A 20,361-nucleotide genomic window follows, 5' to 3' on the forward strand; every position below is an offset into this window, starting at 1 on the left:
AATTAGGCTTGAAAATTTAATCCGCGGGTTTCGAGTATTTCCGACCCAGTCCCAATACCGACGGGTTATGGGTACCCGAAACCCAAAATAATGGGTTCGGGTACAGGTTTGGGTAGTTAATGTTAGGATTTTCGGGTTTAGGGTACCCGAAACCCGTATTAGGGTACCCGACTAATACCTGATTAAACCCGATTAATTATGTATTTGTGATAAATATTTTTATTAGTATAGGGCCTATGGCCCGCAAGGTAAATCTAGGGTAACTTTATTTAATCACATGTAGATTATAAATTTTTCGTATGCCTCACTTTTTCAAGTTTCCTTCACGCCGCTGCTGCTGCTCTCTTTTTGCCGTTTGCTCTCTTCTTTACATTCGTGTTCGGTTCATGTTGCATTATTTATGTTCTTACTTGTTATCTTTTGAAAATATATAATTAATTAGTTATGCTTTCTCCATTTTATTTACATGTTCATTTAATGTCTTAAAAAGTTATTTTAATCTCTTTTATAATCCCTTTTATGTTTCAATTTATACCAAAAAAAAAAATTATTTTAAAATTAAGTAGTGTTTATTTGTCTAAGGTCTATTTTATATAATATAGAATTATAGTCAATAAATAGTATAAGTATTGTGTGATTTTTAATAATTTCTATTCTCATCACAATTTAATTTATATAAAAGAATAAATTTTAAATATAACAATTCCGGGTTTATGGGTACCCGATTAGTTGGGTTCGGGTACCCACATCGGGTATTAGGGTACCCAAATTCACATACGGGTCGGGTATTGGGTATGATATTTTTGAGATTTCGGGTTCGGGTACCCGAACTTTCGGGTTTGGGTACCCGCGGGTACCCGAACTTTCACCCCTAATCCTAATTTCAAAGAAATCAAAATTGAGGCAGAGGTAAAAAAAAGCCTATGTTTGAAAAATGTTCGGTTACATAAATGACATCATCTGATGAGGCTTAAAATGACGTTTGTTCCATTAAATAATTACTCCAATGTTTTTTTTTTTTTTTTTTTTTTTTTTTTTTTTTTTTTTTTCGCTTGATCGGATTGATAGTGGAACCGTGGAATTGAATTATAGTAACTACTAGTAGTACAAGAGAAAAATTGAATTAAAAAAGTTAGTATCAATTTATGCTCGAGTTTTAAAGTTAAACTACTTTTTTTGTTATTCTTTATGTTCTAGTACAAGTCTACAAGACTACAACTAATAAATTTCTCAAGATTCAAATTAAATCATTTTTATAATAGGTAACAAACACAAGAACTTTGAAATGCATAAAATGGCAACCACGTTAGTGAAGCGCAAGGAATGCGAAGCTATGTTTTATGCCTCTGAGAGGATTAGGTCAAATATTTTAAATTCAAATCTCACCAAGACTATAGTTGTGCTCCTCACATTGTTTTTGCAAGTATATTTAACTCGTTTCCTAAGTTATTTGTACATATATCTTCATATATTAATGTCTATCATTACTGTCATTCATTGAAGGAATGAACCGGCCATACCTTCCCACTTATATAAGAAGAGTTACATAATCATATCATTTATATCCATCAATAATTCATTCTCTAAATCAAAAATTTACAAAATGGGGCGCACCACCGGCACTCCTCCTCCGCCACCTGAAGAAGACCTTTACAAACCGCCTCCCGGCTACCAACCTCCTCCTGCATTCACCAAGCCGACAACTAACGGTTATGAGAAGCCGGTGGCCGCACAAGCCTTCCCTCCTCCTCAAGACCTAACACCAGAATCTTTCCCTCCAAATCAAAATATTCCAACGCCGGCTCCTTTTAATCCTCCTCCTCTCCATGGGGTACAAGTGGGAATTGTAGCTAAGGAAAATCAGCCGTGGAAGTCTAATCTTTTCGATTGCATGAAAGATCCCCAAAACGGTATGTTACGGACTCAATGTCCAATTTCGGTTGTGAGAGCAACTGATGTGTGATTTATAGACCAAATGGGTTCTCCTATTTAGTCAGTAACATATACACACACCTATATGCATAGTAGTGTCATCTAATACCAAAACTGTTTTTTTGTTGACTATGCAAATCTATATATCGTTTTGCAGCTATCATAACCCTATGTTTCCCGTGCGTGACATTCGGGCAGATCGCTGAAATTTTGGACAACGGAAGCACATGTAAGAATATACTCATGTTTTCAGCTTTGAAGCTACACATATTAATTATAGAATCGCATATTTGATTATTTGTAAATATTTTTAGTAGTATTAAAAAAAGTCCACCATATCCTTTTCCATCTTATTGAACGATCTTGACCACGATTTGTAGCATGTGCGACAAGTGGAATACTGTACTCGTGCTTCGCGTGCTGCTTAGGAGTACCGTGCCTGATATCATGCGGGTATCGGAGCAAGTTGAGAGCTAAGTTTGGGCTGGTTGAGTCCCCTGCGCCAGATTGCCTCATTCATTGCTTTTGCGAGTACTGCTCCCTCTGTCAAGAATATAGAGAGCTCAAAGACAGAGGCTTCGACCCTTCTATTGGTATACATACTACACCCTTCTCAAACCTCTATCTTTGTTCCATTTTATATAATCCAAAATAAAATGAATACTATAATTTTGTTATAATTAAGGACATGCGGGAAATGAGGCAAGGCAAAGGCGGCAGCAATTTGGAGTGACTCCTCCAATGCAGCAAAGGATGATGTGATTATGTGCCTATTTTTCTTACTTTATTCTATTTTTTCCCTAAACAATGTTCTTGTTTCACCCATGTTGCATAAAAACGAGTGTGTTTTCATTTATTTTATTTGCTGTAAAATCCATGACATGTTGAATAAACCATCATATAACAACGTATAATTGTATTAGCGTTGAGTAAGATTGTATTCTACGAGTATTAGTAATTTCAAATTTAGGAGTATTATTAATTTGTTATCTTGAATCAATGTGTCAAGATTCAATCGTTTTCAAAAGGGATTGTTTTACAAACTATTCCATGACAAATGAACTTCCATTTGACTAATTAAATCAAACGTAAATGAGAAATTATAGTGAAAAGTACACACGATATTATTATTATTATTATTATTATTATTATTATTATTATTATTATTATTATATAACTATGCTGAATTGTCAGAATGCACAGTTGACAATTTCTATATATAAATATGATGTAATTTTCCATAAAGTGGTTCAATAAATGTCCTCCAAAATGACGCTTTTAGTTTCATCTCCATTTGTCAAAAAATCATTGGGGGGACATACCAACTTATAATGCTACTTTGGTATGGATGAACTTCTTTCTAAAAGACACAAGGGATGAAATAGGACTGCATGCAATGCAAGTTTTTGGGCACAAATTTGGTTAAGGCGGGCAAATAAAAACTAGGGGTGGGAATACTCCAATACCCCCCCCCCACCCCCCTTTACCTAAATCCAAAAATCTCATAAATGTCTATCCAAAATCCGACCCGATATATTTTCGGGTACTTCAATATCCACTCCGGGTATCCATATCCAATTTATCGGGTACCCAAATACCCGACTCTTTACATGTGTTAATAACTAACAAAAAAATTCAAATTTTATGTATTAATATAAATATAGAAATATTCAAATTGACTCTTTAATGTTATTTGGTAGTATAAAACTAAAAAAAAATGGGTCATTTTTATTTTAAAGGATATGATATTATGGGGATTGGTTATGCAATATGTAAGTAAAATAATAAATGTTACGCATTTAATTAAACCGTAGAAGCAACCAATAATATAATTCAAAAGTCAAAATAATTAACTAAAATATAAAAACCACATGAGTTGGTTATGCAATATGTAAAACTTGAGAGTTTGGAGAAGCCGTGACCTAGAGTAAGAGAGATTGATTTATTTATATAAATTTAGAGAAAGTTAACCTAGTAAGTTGTAATTAGTAAATAAATTAGCTCAACTCTTGAAGTCCAAAATGGCTAAACCTAATTTAAAAAATGTTTTAAATAATAAATTGGATATTCGGGTAATATCCGATACCCATTTGGGTTACCCAATACCCGATTTATCTTAAATTTCAATACCCAAATCCATACCCAATCCCATAAAATTGGATATTGGGTATCCAATACCCGGCGGATATCGGGTTGAGTACGAGTAAACCCAATACCCGATATCCGTATTCTCACCCCTAATAAAAACGGCCTTCAACCACCCTAAAATCCAATGCACACATGCTCATTTACGCACACTAATGAAGAAATACATAAAATTTGTGAACTCATGACAATAAAAGGGCTCAATTCCTAAGTCCTAAGACACCTTTTTTTTAATTTATCAAGTCTACAGAGGTCAAGTGTTTAAGTCTTCAATCCAATTCCAACTGATCATGCAAATCAAAACATGTACAGTAGTTCATTTCAAAACAAACAATCTATCATTAGTCCTTACCATCACAAGCCTATCAAACCATTCACCCAACACACCTTTCTAATATATAATTCAACCATAACATAACAAAAGTGTTGCTAAAACATTCAAGGACCAAAGTCCAAGCATGATCTCAAAAGTAAGACAAACTAAGATATGAAACAGAGTTAACTGAAGTCAAATAACATGTTAGGCAACTACTGGTGAATAGAGTTGAGATGGTCCACAATGACAACATCTATCGCAGGGGTTCGTTCACCATCATCGATACGAACTAGCAGCCATGTTCTCAATAACTTTTGTGGCTTCTCCACAAGTCTTCTTCATCACTGATCCACCCGCCGCACAATCCAGCCACTGTTTGGTATCATAGTTGCATCCATAATAAAATGCGGTAATTTTGTCGCTTTCATCAAGACCGTGAGTAGGGCACTTTCTCAGCATCCCGTTGAATCTCTCCCAAGCCTCGTAGAGTCCCTCGTCCTCCATTTGTCGGAACCTCCAAATATCCGCCCACAGCTTCGAGGCTTTAGCCAAAGGGTAGTACTTGTCGAGGAAGGCGCACGCCATTTCGTCCCAAGTGGAAATGGTTCCAGTTTCCAATGAGTAGAACCAATTCCTGGCCTCGTCTTTGAGAGAAAAGGGAAAGAGCCTGAGCTTGATGGCATCACCGGGCACTCCTTCCATCTTTATGGTCCCACAGAGCCTGGAAAAATGAGCAAGGTGCACATGTGGCTCCTCGTCTCTCGAGAGGCCGGCGAATTGTTCGCGTTGGATCATCATTATCGCAGCCGGCTTCACCCCAAAATTGTTGGATTCTGTTATCGGACCAGTCATGACTCATGATTACCAGTTTTTGGTGCATTTGCCCAATAAACTCGTCTTCATCAGCCATGCTTACTTCTACTTTGGTGGAAATCCTGATCGATAAAACTTAGCGCTTAAAACACATGATTCTTTTATTACTCCAATTTTGCAGTTTTTTTTGGAGGCGGTTTATCAAAGATAAAGGAACTGCCTATGGATGGATGCGCAGATTAAGAAAAACAGCAAGCATTCAGCAGATAACAACTAATTTGAGCCCTAATTTCATTTTGATGTTCGAGCGCTAATTCCTAAAACACAAAAAAGTAGAAGCAAAGTGTAGCTTTGTGTTTCGAATTTTGAGGCGAAAAAAAAGGAGATATAGTTTGACAAAAAGGTGAGAGAGAAAAACTAACCTCGACGGAGAGCTCATAGACCGGTCTTTACGCAGCGGAGGACGACGACGACGGCTGCTGCTTTTTGTGTAACTCTCTCCCTCTCTCTTCATGCTGTAAATTATGTTAGGGCACTCGAAATTATTTTTATATTAAAATTAAAAAAATTTCTATAACTCTATTGGTGTACATTTTTAACCAATCCTATACTATTCACGTGTTGAATTAGTTTTAAGTGTAGCCCAATCATACAGCTATTATAAATTTAGTGAAATTTCTAAATTATAATTTTACAAAAAATGTACACAAAAGAAAATTCATGGTCGATCTAAGGGTAATTGACTAATAGTTTTTGATGAGATTGAGTTAGAGTTGATCATGAACTCATGCGGCTTTCTGGGGGTCGGATGTTGAGCTAGCATCGACGAAATTAGTTAGTATATTTTCTTTTTCTTCATCAATGGTCATATTATGGAAGATACATGCATAATATAATGCTATCTGATATGCATGTTACCATACATGAACCGTGCTTATGATGAATATTTATTCTTTATAACTTGAATACTTCACATTTAAAAAAAAAAAAAAAAACAAAGGCTCATCGACCTGGTAAAATAAAGAGTATAGCAACAAGTTTATCACCGAAATTAAAGAAGGAAAGCTGCCAACATCAAAATAAACGGTATACAAAAATTTTATATTTTTTTCAATATTTCATCATCTTTTCTCACCGTAAGAAGTGCTTGCTAACTAAAATTATAAAATTACAAAACTTTTACAATGTTTTAATCAAAACCGAACAGAAGAACAACTTTGAATTAGATTTCAATTTGACTTCCATGTTTCGACAAATTTCAAATTCAATTTTGACAAATTTATGAACATATTTATTTTTTTCCTCCGAATAAATTAAGAGGCAATTTCATCCAGATAATTATAAGTATCATTATGATTGTGCAAAATACGTTAACTCACGTTCGAATTGATGTTTATATAGTACAGTATATATTGTGCAAGTCTATATTGATATTCTTATGAGGTATATTTATATTAATCTATATCGTAGATATATCTCATTCTAGAACTATAGTACTTATTTATTTGCATTTATATTTATATTTCATTAAATAACTTAGTAAATCATTCCATTACCATTTGATTTTCTATCTTATTGCACAAAAATCTTGTTTAGGTGTTACTAACTTTACACTATAATAAGATTAAATCTTAGCCATTAGATTAGAAGATCTAGTGGTTGAAATAATATCACCTAATTATATTTTTAATTAAGAAAATTAATAAATAAAATTAGAGGGTATCAATGTCACTTTCCTCTAATTAAAATCATCTTAAAACTTTAAATTTACATAACTTTCTCGATTTAAACTATTTTTTCGCAAAATATATCAAATTAAAGATAATTTTATAAGAATTCCAACAAGATCTCAATTGCATATGTTCTTAAAATTTTAAATTTACATAACTCTCTCGATTTAAATTATTTTTTCGCAAAAAATATATCAAATTAAAGATAATTTTATAAGAATTCCAACGAGATCTCAATTGCATATGTTCCGACGACGTTCGGATGATGAAATTTAATATTTTTATTTTAGTTTTTGTAAATGTTGATAACCAGATTTTTATCAACAAATACATCAAAAAACCTCAATAAAACCATGTAAAAATCTCAATGAAACCATGTAAAAATCTCAATAAATATATGTTGATATTTTCTTGTACTAGTGTTGATATTCTTATGTCATATTATTGATATTAGTAATACACTATAATATAAAAAAACATTCACGAAAATTATCATATGATAACATAATGACGATATTACCCTTTTGTTGATATTTTATCTACTATTTATTGAGATTCGTAAGATTTAATCTCATCCACTCATTTTAAAATCTAAGGATGGAGATTTGATCTTAATTTTGGATTAGGGACTCCATCCTTAGATTAGGGTGCTATAAGCATTTGAACATGACACCATCAAAATATATGCAGTATAAGGTTCGATTACCATCCTAAATTATACATATCTATAAAAAATTTAAAATCTACTATAATTTGTAAACTCTACAATTATTAAAACTATGTAATACTACTACTTAATTTAAAAATCGATATAAAATCATAAAATCACTCTCAAAGGAGAGACTATACACGTACAATAATCACTCAAATGAGAGACTGTACACGTACATAAATATATTATCAACATTAGCGGTTACACTTTTACATTTACATTTACATTCACATGATTGGGAAAAGCACGTAAGCCAAAGATCATATTTGCGTCACCTTTTTTTCTTATCTTGGTTGACTCGTTCCAAAATTACAGGGGCGGCAGGTATGCTAAACCACCAATCCCTTAACCTTCTCATCCATCTTTCCGTGCTCGGTCTTCTGATCGGTGAATATCGCGTAAATGTCTCCAAGAAAACCAACAGGAAAATATATCGAACAGGTAAAAGAGCAAGAAGCAAGGCCAGAACCAGAAATGCGATAGCAACTCTCTCAGTAGCCTGAACATTGCATATATAGAAGGTAATGCGTGACAAAATAATCAAAGAAGAATTCTTCAAACATGTAAACTCAAGAATATAGCCATAAATACGATAACAACGACAGGCTGCAGTTCATCCCATGTTCAATCTTGTCATTGCTAAGCAGACAAAATTTACCAGAAAATTTATTGTTTTTTTTCTCTACATAATAAGACCAACTTTTCAAGGAATTTAACTTTTTCCTCTCTATTTAGCACCTAAATGATAGTGATCTGGAACGTACAACTTCCAGCTTTTAATTTTAACAGCACCAGTAACCTTAAATCATCACTTTCAGCTTTCATCTCTATGACTGAGGCTGACATGATATAACATGAATCTTAAGCTCTAGCCCTTTTGACTGGCATGTCTGCTGCAGATCAGCATTATTCTAGGGATTCTCTGGCTTATAGGACTGGTAATACCAGTCTTCAATGACAAAATTCAGGAGAACAAAGATAAGAAAACAAAATACCTGTGGGAATATGGACAGTAGTAAGGCACGGCATTTCAATAGAAGTATATTTCCATCCTGTATTAGCTCTTCAGCTTGGGAAATACTATTCTGCACAGCCAGAAGCTGTTCCATCGTATTCATTGGAGGTGGAGCTGTTACCTTCAGTTCATCAATAGGCATTCCTTGCCCAAGATACCGTGTGAGCAACATGAATACTGCAAAAAAGATGAACAATGTTGCCAAAGCATAGCTCATCCACCCTCTGCAAACAAAGCGTAGGAATTAGCTTAATAAGGGATTATCCTTCTACTTGCATCTATTCAATGTAAATGTACAATCAGGAGCTTAGTTAGGGTCAATCATTTCACAGGCAGAAGCATCTACATAATTGACACCTGGCCCTAACTGAAGATAGAGGAAATCATTCTTCTTGATGAACAATTAGCTCTGCTACATAAGACCTTCAAACTAGTACAGCTCACAAGGAGAAGTAAGGAAAGCATTGCATAGCCTGTATAAGAACATTTTTGTTATACATTAAATATATCACTAGTACCTAAAAGTTGTATGACTTAGGTGCTCATCCAGCTTGCTGAAATCAATAACTAAAATTTAGGTCTTGATATGTCTTTTGAAAACAGAGTTTGAGGTCGACTTTAGGGAAACACAAAATTTACTATAATTATGAGTTTAGGTAAGAATTAGCCAGAATTTAACCTCTTAGGGATGTTATATCTTAACCATCCACCATCCCTTCACCTAAAATTGTGGAATTAACCCATCTTTATGCAATATCTAGGAACAATAAATAAAACATAATGAATACTACTCCCTCCTTCCCACTTTAGGAGTCCCGGTTTACCATTTTTGGGTGTCCCACTTTAGGAGTCCCGGTTGGAATACTCCATAAATGGTATTAGGCCCCACATTCCACTAACATTTTTCCACTCACATTTTATTATAAAACTAATATAAAAAAGTAGGACCCACATTCCACTATATTTTTTCACCAACTTTCCTTTACATTTCTTAATACCCGTGTCGAACTCAACCGGGACTCTTAAAGTGAGACGGAGGGAGTACTATTCTTTTCACGCTAAGCTTGGGCTCTAAACAAATAATTTGAAATAATAATATAATATAATCAACTATTAGTATACTCTCAATCAAATGATATGTGGAAATATTACTTATTAGGGGTTGGTTGACTTTGGAAAAAGTTCATGAGTTATTTTGTTTGAATCATGAGAAACAGACAAGCAAGATTGTAGGAGAGGCAACACATCTTTTTCGCACATGTTTTATCTGAACTGTCATGGTCTCACAAAAATGTACTCACTTGCAGATAATACAGGTGAAGACCAAACAGAAGGCCAGAGATTTGGAAGGTTCTTCCCAGGAGAACAAGAAAACAAGCCAACTCCAAATTTCTGTCATGGGAGAAAGTACTTCCTGCAGTTTCACGTAAATCTTCAGAAACAGTGACTTTTGAATATGAGTGTTTCAGATAAATGAGACCAATCAAATGGGAGAGAGACCTGGAAATATCTCTGAAGTATTTTATCCAATCATAACAACCTAATTTTAGTCGTGGTCATTATGGAGCGTTTACTTTGCCAATAGGGTGTATTTATAAAACTAATCCACTGTGCACTTTGATGGATTGATTGCTTTTGAGGGTTGTTTGAACATCTTATCCTTCAAAAACTCAATCCTATTTTTCATCAATCTATTCCATCACTCAAAGTAAACACCCCTTATTATCACATTAGCACATGACATCAAAACAGTGGGCAATAAAGAGCTAGCCTCTGCCAATCATAATAATTCCCACAGGATTTGATTACAAGAAATGTACTTAGTAAACATGTCATACCTTCATCACAGCTAAGTTGGTGTCGATCCCGTCAACTTTAACTCCATCAACTGTAGCTTGAGCAAGCACTACATTCTCATAGCTACATCTAGCTTCTTTAACAGCTTTTTCCAAAGGCGTCATCTCCCCAACAGTAATTTCGCCAACCACTGGTCCACTACCATTAACCAATCCCCAGCTTTTCCCAATAGAAAACCCCAAATTAGAAGCAATAGATAAAGCAGAGCTTGAGTAAACCCCATTTCCAGGTGTCCCTGCATTCTTTTTATCCATCTTACCACTGGCCAATGTGTTCACAAGTTCTTCAAGAATCAGGTCACCAAGTGGAAGCTGATCACACACATTGAACATAAGAAGAGCATCGAAGCAAAGAGGCTGTGTGAAACTCATTTCTTTAAGGGCTTGAACTCGCATAATTCCAAATATAGCTTTCAGAAGCACTTCTTCTCGCTCGAGGCCACTGATCCGGAACTTCAACACAAATCTATGGGCATAGAGAACCTCACGAATAACAGCTAACCAATAGTCACGACGTGTGTGACCTTTAAGCTCTGGAAACTCCACTACAACAGGTTCTGATCTGCAAAACAACTCCTAATGAACCTATATGCTCCCCAGAACATTAAAGCAAGGAAGAAAGCAGGTGTATAATGAAAAAATATGTATAAGAAACATAATCTTACAGCACACTTGATTTGTAGAAGACCGCCTTGTCAAAAAGCCTGGTCCCCCACGGCCCTGTAAGCTCAGGTTTAACAACTTGCTGCAAATCATCAGCAAGGTCGTATGACTTTGCTTTATCATAAGAGACAACAAAAAGAGCTTCAAAGTATAGAGCATGGTCAGTCAAAGTCAACCGGCCTGCAATGACAAACATAGGTTACATAGCCATCTATATTTAAGAAAAATATCACACCTCCATAGATTTATGTCTCTGTTCCCCATTATACACATATTTCCTAGCTATTTTTATCAACATAAGGTAGGAAATACAATGACTTACCAGGCCATGCTGAAGTACCCACATGCTCAAGAACAGGCTGAGTTGTAACTGTTCCATCAACTTCTAGGATTTTTTCCCTTCTTCCAGCACGTATGGAAGAAAGGAGAGATGACTCAGATTGGGACTGCAACCTTCTTATTGCCCTGAAAAACTTGTACCAATGATAGTTGGAACATATAAGTACAGAACAAACAACTTCGGTTAAAATACTAGTAGAGCAAAATTAACTCTAACTCTCTTAAACATTTCCTGATCCTCCAACATCATGGAATCCCACAGGAGCATATAAAGATAACAGTAAGTTTTATATTTCAGTAAGGTTGTTAACTAAACACCTTCACCAATAGCCTAGGATCCTTTTTGTCTAAAGCTTACTAATGATTTAATCATTTAGCAATGATGTACATCAAAGCCTCATCCCTCATCCTAGTATGGTGACTATCATAAGCTAAGAGATGAGCACAACTCGTACCACCAACAATGTTAAATCCACTTCACATAGTTTGTGGATGCAAACTATGTTGACAAAAGTTGTAATATCTAACTTGGTACATGCACTCGTATGCATATAAACTCCCTCTGTTCAACAGGCCATCTTACCTTAATTGGACCTCCCATTTCATACGCTACTACCTAAAATAGAATTTCAATGAATAACAAATACCCCAACATAATTCATTAGTTACATCATATGTCATTGGGCCCACTTGCCATTGGGGTACTTTATTAAACAAAAGTTACCTTCTCTATCCTATTTTATTATAAACTATTTGTTATTCAATATCCGTATGTCTTGCACGGACCGTAAGCCCTAATGAAATGGGACGGAGGGTACAGCCCAGCAAGAAGCAAACAGATCTAGGTTTAGCAGAAATTTTTCCACGTAGAAAAGGAGATTGAACGGAAGAATGCCAGTGGCAGGAATTACCTTTCTAACCGAATGAGGTACTTATCATAAACTGAGAAACGAAGTCGATTACTAGACGAACCGGCAAGCACCTCAAAAATTTTATCACTTACAACCACATCAGCAACAACGGGAACTGCTGGAGCAATCCTAGAAAAAGCCTCAACCCCAACTGTGACATCATCATCTGCCTGTTATAAAATAACGGCCATACAATACATTACAAGTTGAAGGATATGGTGTGATAACTAATTTTATTGTACTGAATGAAGCCCAATCTTTCCCTTAGAATTTAGTTTAATGGGGTATATAGAACTAAGAGTCTGAGTCAGATAGTAATCAATCTTCACATGAGAGGTGATCCTGCTACAGTGCTACACAAACAGTAAAAAACGTACATGCAGATATGGTTCACTGGAAGCCTCAGGAAACTCCCAAGCAACCATCATATCAAATGTGAGACGTCGAAATTTCTTGTCGTCCAAATAACCATTTACATGTATTGACCAAGCAAGAGCCAAGAAGCAACAGTATTCCAAAAAGTTCCTTGCAAAGCTTGACTGATGCTTTAAAAAATCTGAAACCTCTGCATTGAAGTTTTCTCGAAGTTGGCTCAAAGAAAGGCCAAGGATTCTGCATCATTTTGCATAAAGCTAATAAGTATTGAAGGCATAACAGCAAGCACGCGGAAAAGCAAATGTTCATTTTTCTCATTTAAATATTTAATTATAAGGGGTCTAAAGAAAATTAGAAATAGTACTATACAGAGTGCAGACTATAGCAATTCAAATTTAAAGGTAAAGGGGAGCATTTAAACTCTATTAGGGTCTATCAGTTGGAGCATCATATAAGCTCAGAAAAAACGTGTATGTTCTCCTTGAATACAGAAAGAAACAAAAACTGTGGTTATGAGGGCACACTAATATAATTACACATTTCAGTATAAATCAACACTCAGAAACTGCTCCAAAGTCACAAAAATTCAATGGAAAATTCCAAAGTAAACATTAAAAACAAATGTACTTAGTAAGCATCCTACATTGTAAACTTTTCACTGAAATTAGAATAAAAACTAAGCAACTGGTTCAAGTGTATTGTTTAGATCATAAATATCCTTTATTCAGGAAATCCAGATGCCTAGTTGAAACATTTGAAACAATTAACAATAGGTACCTTTGGCCATTGGAGCACTTTGCCTAAAACCTATATGGGGGCTGCCTTTTCTGGATAATGGTTTCTTTCGTGACATGCTAATGCAAGGTGCAACATCTATTCTGCAGTAATGTATAGCTGATATTATGTTGAAATTTGATCCTCTCATGTGTCCCTTTAAGATGTTACACAACAATCCTGCACTTACCCAAATAATCCACTCCCACCACCCTTTTGTGGCACCAATACTAGAATGCAACCATATACTCATCAACAATCAGAACTGACAGATACATTCAGAAACTTTAGGTACAATTAGGAGGGTATTTACTTATCATGATTGATAAGACACATAATTTAGCTCAAATGTTAAAATATATCAAGTTTCAATCCATCTTAGTAGATACCAGAGTAACCTATACTACTATTTTTATCCATCTAGGTCAATCCTCAAAAGTAAACACCCTCTTAAAAAGGGGAATAATCAGCAAACAGAGCAAAGAACTAACTTGGAGCATCTGCGGACGACAACATTTGCCGTAAGGGAGAGCTCAGGGAGCCAATTTTTCCCAGCCGTTGGAGACCGCTCCATATCCTCAATGTCTTCATCGAAGGCACTTTGCCTTTTAGTCAGCCACTTAAATGACCCTTCTTTCACTAAACCCTCCAACATATTTCGGGTTTTGTTCACCATAGCCATTTCTACACCTGCTTATTTTCAGATTAGCGCCAACTAGGTTAATCAAAAAAATCAAAACAGCCAAAACAGATTAACAATTAGAAATCCGTTAAAACTGGTTAACGGCACTGAACTATAATCGCCGCTGATCAATAATTGAGCCATTAAAAGCATGTGTAAAAGCATATTGATTACGAATTGGGAAGGGTTAGCAACTTACTGTTGAGAAAGGATGGAAACGATAACCAAGAGACATGAAATTTGGGCACTAAATTATGTCGTCAACACCTCAAAAATCCACATGTTTAAGCGAGAGTGGTTGGTGAAGAATTCGGAGTTGTTTGATAGGTTCGTTATCGGCGAAGGTAGTTGAATGATTAGTAGAGAGGGGAATGGTGGAAGGATTGAGAAATGGGTTTTAGCTTTGACGGGAAAGATGAAAGTGAGATGAGTATGGCGGTAGGTGGGACCAGGAAGGATTGAGAATTGGCTAAACGTGTGAATATATCCTTTCGCTTTCTACGATTGTCTTCTTTATAACGATTTTATATGAATTTATAATGCATTCATTAATTGCATATTACTACCTCCGTCCCTCAAAATTTGCTACACTTTGACCCGACATGGGTTTTAAGAAATGTAATGGAAAGTGAGTAGAAAAAGTTGGTGGGATGTGGGTCCTACTTTTAAAGTATTAGTTTTATAGTAAAATGTGAGTAGGAATGAGTTAGTGGAATATGGGGTCCACTACCAAAAATGGTAAAAGTGAAGTGTATCAAATTTTCAGGGACGGACTGAAATGGTAATATGTATCAAATTTTCAGGGATAGAGGTAGTAATAAAGTATTTAAAATATGTAATTAGCTGCATTAGAATATTCATATGACCAAATCAAGGGCGAAAGGGCGTATACATACATTTTTATAGGGACGTGCATGACAAGCCCTTTTAATATGATACCATACCACCAATTTCAGTCTTAGGATTTAAAAATTGGATGGTTGGCAGCTCATTTTATTTTTATTTAATCAAATTATAATGCTAAAGGGCAAATTAGGAAATCTCTTTTTCATCTTCTACAGAAACAATTCACGCTTCATGCCACTTTCCTTACCACCATTCTCAATTCACGCCAATTCAAGGTATCTTCTGCAAATTACCCAGCAAACTCGATTTTGAGTCTCGATTTCACGCAATGGGCTTCAATCCAATTTGAGTTCATCTCGATTTGACCTATTCAATCACCCAAACTCACACGAACTGTGCGATCCATCTCAATTTGATTCCTCTAGAATTTTCAGCTATTTCTTTGCAATCATATCACTGTGCAATCGATTTTCTGCTCTCTCTGCAATTCATTACAAATTCGTTCAAATATGAGTGAATCAATTATCGATTTTGATCTGGATGTTTTTCCAGCAGGTGGATTTCGTCATTACCTCAATTCTCGATCAATTTTTCATGTGTTGTCTGTCGCACTATGGATTATTGTCATATTTAGTGATGGATTGTTTGCCAATTTTGTCAGATTGAAGAGTATTTTGTGATTTTGATTGTAGGGAAAGTTTTGGTGGAATATTGCTCTGTTTCTGATTCTGTATTGTATGATTTGTTGTTTTACGTGTCACATCTTGTTGTTTTACGTGTTACGTCTTGTTGTGTTACATGTTACATCTTGATGTTTTGTTATATTGTTGCATAGTTTGTTCTAATTGCTATTTCTGATTGTGTTTTGTTATATTTTGATTGCCTAGTTATGTTTTGTTATATTCTGATTGTATAGTACTAATTGTGTAGTTTGCTCATTCTGATTCTGTTTAGTAGTTTTAGTAATTGTTGTCATATTGCTGTCAGATTTTCGTATGCAATAATTGCTATTTTATGTGTATCATATCGCTGTTCACCTAATTGTTAATTGCAGTCAATTGTATCTTAACTAATTTCCCTCATGTTTTATCATTTGAACCAGTTGCATGTGTGTCAGCATGCCCCGACGAACTCCGTCCTTATGTTGGTAAGAAATTACATTCATTAGATGAGGGCATTGCCTTTTATGAAGGTTATGGGCGTGAAACTGGTTTCGATGTGCGTAAACGTGGAATCAAAATCTACTAGAGATGTTGTTACGTGGCAATACCTTGTTTGTAACAGAGAGGGATTGAAGGTGGGGATTGAAATGGACCAGATGCATGCACAAGAGGGTTTTATAACCAAATGTAGATGCACATCCAAAAGGTGTGAATGTAGGGCGCGAATATCACTCAAGTATGTATCTGAGGTTGGATTTGTGGGTTATGTTGTTCAAGAATTTGTGGAAGTTCACAATCATAGTATGATTGAACTTCCTTTTAGACGTTACATGCATATTAACCGTAGGTTGGGTGAAGTACACAAGCGATTCATATGGGACTGCACGAAAGCCAATATTGGACCCACCATGACATTCAAATTCTTGAATGAGTTCTTGGGAGGCTAGACACTGTGGGAATCACAGTGGCAGAACTTAGGAATTATGTCCAAGGTCTAAAAATTTATGTCGAAGGTTCTGATGCACAAATGTTGTTAGATGAAATGGCGAGGAAAAAGAAGGCATAACCTGATTTCACATATCATTATCAGGTTGGGAGTTCAAATGAGTTGAAATCGCTTTTCTGGTGTGATGCAATATCTAAGCGGAATTATCAACTGTATTGTGATGTTGTCTCCTTCGACTCCACATACAATACCAATAGGTAATGCCTTGTTCATTTATATATAAATTATGCATTCTATGTGTTAGGTTTCTGTTTGGATAACTTTGTAGATTAGGACTCTAATATTTGCAGTCTATTGTGTATTATATTGCAGTTTAGGACTCTAATATTGCAGTCTACCGTTTATATGTATGAAACAGGTATTGCATGATATTCTATCCCTTCACGGGCAAGGACAACCATGGAAAGCCAGTCACATTTGGAGCTGCACTCTTATCCAATGAGACCACAGAATCTTATTCATGGCTCTTCAAGCATTTTGTGGAATCCGTGGATCAAGCTCCTAAGATGATTGTTACTGACCAAGATAGAGGTATGAGAGCTGCTATTCGTGATGTTTTGGTGGATACAAAGCATAGATGGTGCATATGGCACATTATGCTTAAACTTACCGACAAAATTCCAAGGAGATCTCTAGAAACTGAAGAGTTGAAAAAAGAGATCAGTGCTTGTGTGTGGTCTGAGGTACTAGAGCCGGAAGAGTTTGAAGATTCATGGATGGGGATAATGGAGCGTTATGAGCTTCTTCATGTCGAGTGGTTTGTAACAATGTTTGACAATAGAGAGATGTGGGTCCTTGTCTATTTTAGAGACTTTCCCATGGGGTCTCTTATTAGGACGACGTCTATTTTCGAGTCTGAGAATAGCTTCTATAAAACATTCACAAGACGTCGCTCCAATCTAGTTGAGTTCATCATGAATTTTGATCATGCATTGGCTGCACAAAGAAATTCTAGCTCGAAGTTAGATTATATGGATTCAACAATTATACCACCATTCTCCAGTCAGTTGGTATTGGAAAAACATGTTGTGACAAAGTACACTGATCACATGTTCAAGAGAGTGCAACGTGAGATAGTGGACGCATTGCACCATTGTAGCACTGATGGTTTGTTGAAAGATGATCTGTTAGAGATCTCCACAATAAAGGACAAGTATAGTAAATCTTGGGTTATCACCTACACAACCAGTGAGGATTCGTATTCCTGTTCTTGCAAATTGTTTGGGAGAGAGTGATTTCTTTGTAGTCATATATTTTTGATTTTCAAGAACAGGTTTTTGAATGTTATACCTGATAAGTACTTCCATGTGAGGTGGTTGAAGACTGCCTTAGCTGATGTTATTCGTGGACCAGCTCGAAGTTTGGGAGATCCTGAAATTCTATCAGATCCAAACTAGCTGTCAAAGAATAAAGTTGCTGACATATTTTTCAGTTACATGAAAAAATTTGATGGTGATAGTGCCATCATTGATTTGTTTTCAGCTGGAATTGATGAGCTTGGGAAGAGTCTTATGACAAGAATCCATGAACCATCTTCAGCAGACAAGGATAAGCCAGTTAAAGATTTCTATTTTGCTGAAAAGCCAGTTGTGGTTAGAGTACAGCCACCATCAGTTGTGTCCACCAAAGGTTCAAAAAGTGATTCTAAAAGCCGTTTGGTGTCCGCGAAGGAAAAGGCTATAAAGTTAAACAGCAAACCATTGCGTCAATGTAAAAAATGTGGAGAATTTGGTCACCATGACTCTAGGAACTGTGGTCGACAAAAAGGAAAATAAAATTGTTAGTTCATATTTACATTATCAGGTTGCAGTCTTATACAGAAGATATTGCAGTATTAGTGTAGATATATTGCAGTCTAATGAAACGAGTGCAGACACACTATTTGCTTCTTTCTATTACTTCATTAATTTCACAAGACAGTAGGATTAAATATTAATTTTAAACTATTGTTTCCAAGTTGCCTTTCATTTTAGTAAATAGTCCAACTGCAATCTTTTTTAATTCCAAATTTTTACAATACTATATTGCAGTCTTATTCAATGAATGTTGATGTGTTACGACAACAATGTTGCAGTTTACATATTATTGTTACAATTTTTCTTTCTGATGTAGTTTAATGGAACGAAACTATAGCTAGGTGGTACACAACCTGAAAGTCAATATTCTCTACAACCAAAGCATAATTAGCTTTCAAGTGCTAGCATATTATAAGTAACTGCCATTAAGCATGCAAACATATTATAAGTAACTGCCATCAAAACAATTATGGATAAAAAGTCAAATCAAATTAATTCAGTTACATTGTCTACCCCAAAAGAAAACTGTAAAATCAAATGTTTCAGCACAAGTTCATTCAAACATCCAAGACTTCATTGCAACAGTCATTCAAACATTCATTCATCATTGCAGCAGCCATACACCCTATTGTCATTGTGAGGCACGCCAAGATGGTTTGTTCTTGTACTCTGCTACCATATTCTCCACATCAATAGGTCTCGTCTTTTTTGCCTCCGTATACAGATGTGAGGCAATCTTGACACACCTGAAGGCCCTATTGTTCTTGTTATATAGCATTGTTGTACAATATTTGGCTCGAAGAAGCTGCAGAGGCTTTGATTGTTTGTTTGTCAGATCACACTTCCAGTCAGTGACCTTCATGCCCATATAAGTCTCCATATGGCGCATTGCATACAGGCCACAATCTGTAGTATCTTCTTTAGCACTCCATTTCATTTCTAGAATCTTCACATTTCCTTTTTGGAGCATGCGACCGTAGCTAGCATAACCACATGTCTCCAGAGTGTAGACAAAGAAATATATCTGCAATTTATAAAATAAGAATTGTCAAGCTGATGAGATTTGCATATTTATATACTGTATATTGCAGAATAACATATATAGCATTGCTTGCTTACCAGCCTATAGACTTGGTCGCCATATCTAGCCCCAACATCAGTTTCTTCTGATCTAACATTATCTATCACGCAGATTGTTGCTTTCAAGAAATCAAAACAAACCACATAGTAGTGGTCGTTTGCATATATAGGGAAAAAAACCCGGTGCATAACAATGAGCATATTTAATTGCATTCCACTAAGAAACATATTGTAGTTCAATGTATTGATAGTTTATTACCAGACTGTAATTTTCCCATTTGAAGTTTTGGATATACTTGAGCTCATCAATGATTCTTTCATGAAAGACCTCCTTTGTCTTTGTCTGATCATTGCTCCAATCAGTCTTTAGGTCCACAACTGTACCATTCTGCAGCCAAAGAAAATAAGAATTAGGACAACCATATGAAAAGTCTAATATGCATTAAGTGTTTGAGACATACAGAGGGGAAAGTAGACAGAAACAATCTGTTGGGTGATGTACGGGACTTGAAATTCTCATTCAAATTTAAGTAACAACTCCACCCATCTATGACTGCAACATGGATCCTTGCATATGGCAGCATTGACATTAGTTGAGCATGAGTAATTTTGAAGTTGTTGATGTTGAATACAATCAGCTCCCTGTTACAAAATGTAGGATGTTATCATTCTGTACAATTATTGAATAAACACTTGGTATTAAAAATA

General features: G+C 35.5%; 4 protein-coding genes across 5 annotated transcripts; 2 read left to right on the plus strand and 2 right to left on the minus strand.

Annotated features, from left to right (window-relative positions):
- Positions 1–1,567: 1,567 nt before the first annotated feature.
- LOC125191279 (protein PLANT CADMIUM RESISTANCE 7-like) lies at positions 1,568–2,865 on the plus strand. The gene is made up of 4 exons (XM_048088793.1): positions 1,568–1,910; positions 2,090–2,161; positions 2,313–2,525; positions 2,618–2,865. Exons 1-4 carry the CDS (start codon positions 1,604–1,606, stop codon positions 2,692–2,694), a joined length of 669 nt encoding a protein of 222 aa, XP_047944750.1. The 5' UTR covers positions 1,568–1,603; the 3' UTR covers positions 2,695–2,865.
- A 1,681-nt stretch (positions 2,866–4,546) lies between these two features.
- Positions 4,547–5,739, minus strand: LOC125186609. The gene is made up of 3 exons (XM_048083009.1): positions 5,629–5,739; positions 5,104–5,328; positions 4,547–5,073 (listed from the first exon to the last, which is right to left on the minus strand). The coding sequence occupies exons 2-3, from the start codon at positions 5,243–5,245 to the stop codon at positions 4,670–4,672; spliced, it is 546 nt and encodes a 181-aa protein (XP_047938966.1). The 5' UTR covers positions 5,246–5,328; positions 5,629–5,739; the 3' UTR covers positions 4,547–4,669.
- Positions 5,740–7,721: 1,982 nt separating this feature from the next.
- Positions 7,722–14,713, minus strand: LOC125189104. Of its 2 annotated transcripts, none has more exons than XM_048086306.1 (10): positions 14,463–14,713; positions 14,073–14,274; positions 12,810–13,044; positions 12,433–12,602; positions 11,505–11,647; positions 11,185–11,362; positions 10,502–11,081; positions 9,965–10,077; positions 8,644–8,887; positions 7,722–8,147 (listed from the first exon to the last, which is right to left on the minus strand). In XM_048086306.1, the coding sequence occupies exons 2-10, from the start codon at positions 14,261–14,263 to the stop codon at positions 7,920–7,922; spliced, it is 2,082 nt and encodes a 693-aa protein (XP_047942263.1). In that variant the 5' UTR covers positions 14,264–14,274; positions 14,463–14,713; the 3' UTR covers positions 7,722–7,919. The 2 variants fall into 2 exon arrangements, with proteins under 2 accessions (XP_047942263.1, XP_047942262.1); XM_048086305.1 differs by having other exon boundaries at positions 14,073–14,271; positions 14,463–14,712.
- A 2,041-nt stretch (positions 14,714–16,754) lies between these two features.
- LOC125189445 (protein FAR1-RELATED SEQUENCE 5-like) lies at positions 16,755–18,174 on the plus strand. Its single transcript, XM_048086722.1, has 4 exons — positions 16,755–16,763; positions 16,862–16,974; positions 17,136–17,930; positions 18,051–18,174. Exons 1-4 carry the CDS (start codon positions 16,755–16,757, stop codon positions 18,172–18,174), a joined length of 1,041 nt encoding a protein of 346 aa, XP_047942679.1.
- The last annotated feature ends 2,187 nt before the right edge of the window (positions 18,175–20,361 follow it).

This window comes from Salvia hispanica, chromosome 5, assembly GCF_023119035.1.
Source record: "Salvia hispanica cultivar TCC Black 2014 chromosome 5, UniMelb_Shisp_WGS_1.0, whole genome shotgun sequence".
In the NCBI taxonomy this organism is placed as follows: Eukaryota; Viridiplantae; Streptophyta; class Magnoliopsida; order Lamiales; family Lamiaceae; genus Salvia; species Salvia hispanica.

Excerpts from the sequence above, each read along its gene's own strand:
- LOC125191279 (XM_048088793.1), top strand. The coding sequence starts at position 1,604 with ATGGGGCGCACCACCGGCACTCCTCCTCCGCCACCTGAAGAAGACCTT. Across the intron at positions 1,911-2,089 it reads CATGAAAGATCCCCAAAACG|CTATCATAACCCTATGTTTC; the intron begins GTATGTTACGGA and ends ATCGTTTTGCAG. Across the intron at positions 2,162-2,312 it reads TTTGGACAACGGAAGCACAT|CATGTGCGACAAGTGGAATA; the intron begins GTAAGAATATAC and ends CACGATTTGTAG.
- LOC125186609 (XM_048083009.1), bottom strand. The coding sequence starts at position 5,245 with ATGACTGGTCCGATAACAGAATCCAACAATTTTGGGGTGAAGCCGGCT. Across the intron at positions 5,074-5,103 it reads TTTTTCCAGGCTCTGTGGGA|CCATCAAGCTCAGGCTCTTT; the intron begins CCATAAAGATGG and ends TGCCCGGTGATG.
- LOC125189104 (XM_048086306.1), bottom strand. The coding sequence starts at position 14,263 with ATGGCTATGGTGAACAAAACCCGAAATATGTTGGAGGGTTTAGTGAAA. Across the intron at positions 11,648-12,432 it reads TACCTCATTCGGTTAGAAAG|GGCAATAAGAAGGTTGCAGT; the intron begins GTAATTCCTGCC and ends CAAGTTTTTCAG. Across the intron at positions 8,148-8,643 it reads TACTGTCCATATTCCCACAG|GCTACTGAGAGAGTTGCTAT; the intron begins GTATTTTGTTTT and ends TGCAATGTTCAG.
- LOC125189445 (XM_048086722.1), top strand. Across the intron at positions 16,975-17,135 it reads TCCACATACAATACCAATAG|GTATTGCATGATATTCTATC; the intron begins GTAATGCCTTGT and ends TGTATGAAACAG. Across the intron at positions 17,931-18,050 it reads ATCTCCACAATAAAGGACAA|GTTTTTGAATGTTATACCTG; the intron begins GTATAGTAAATC and ends TTTCAAGAACAG.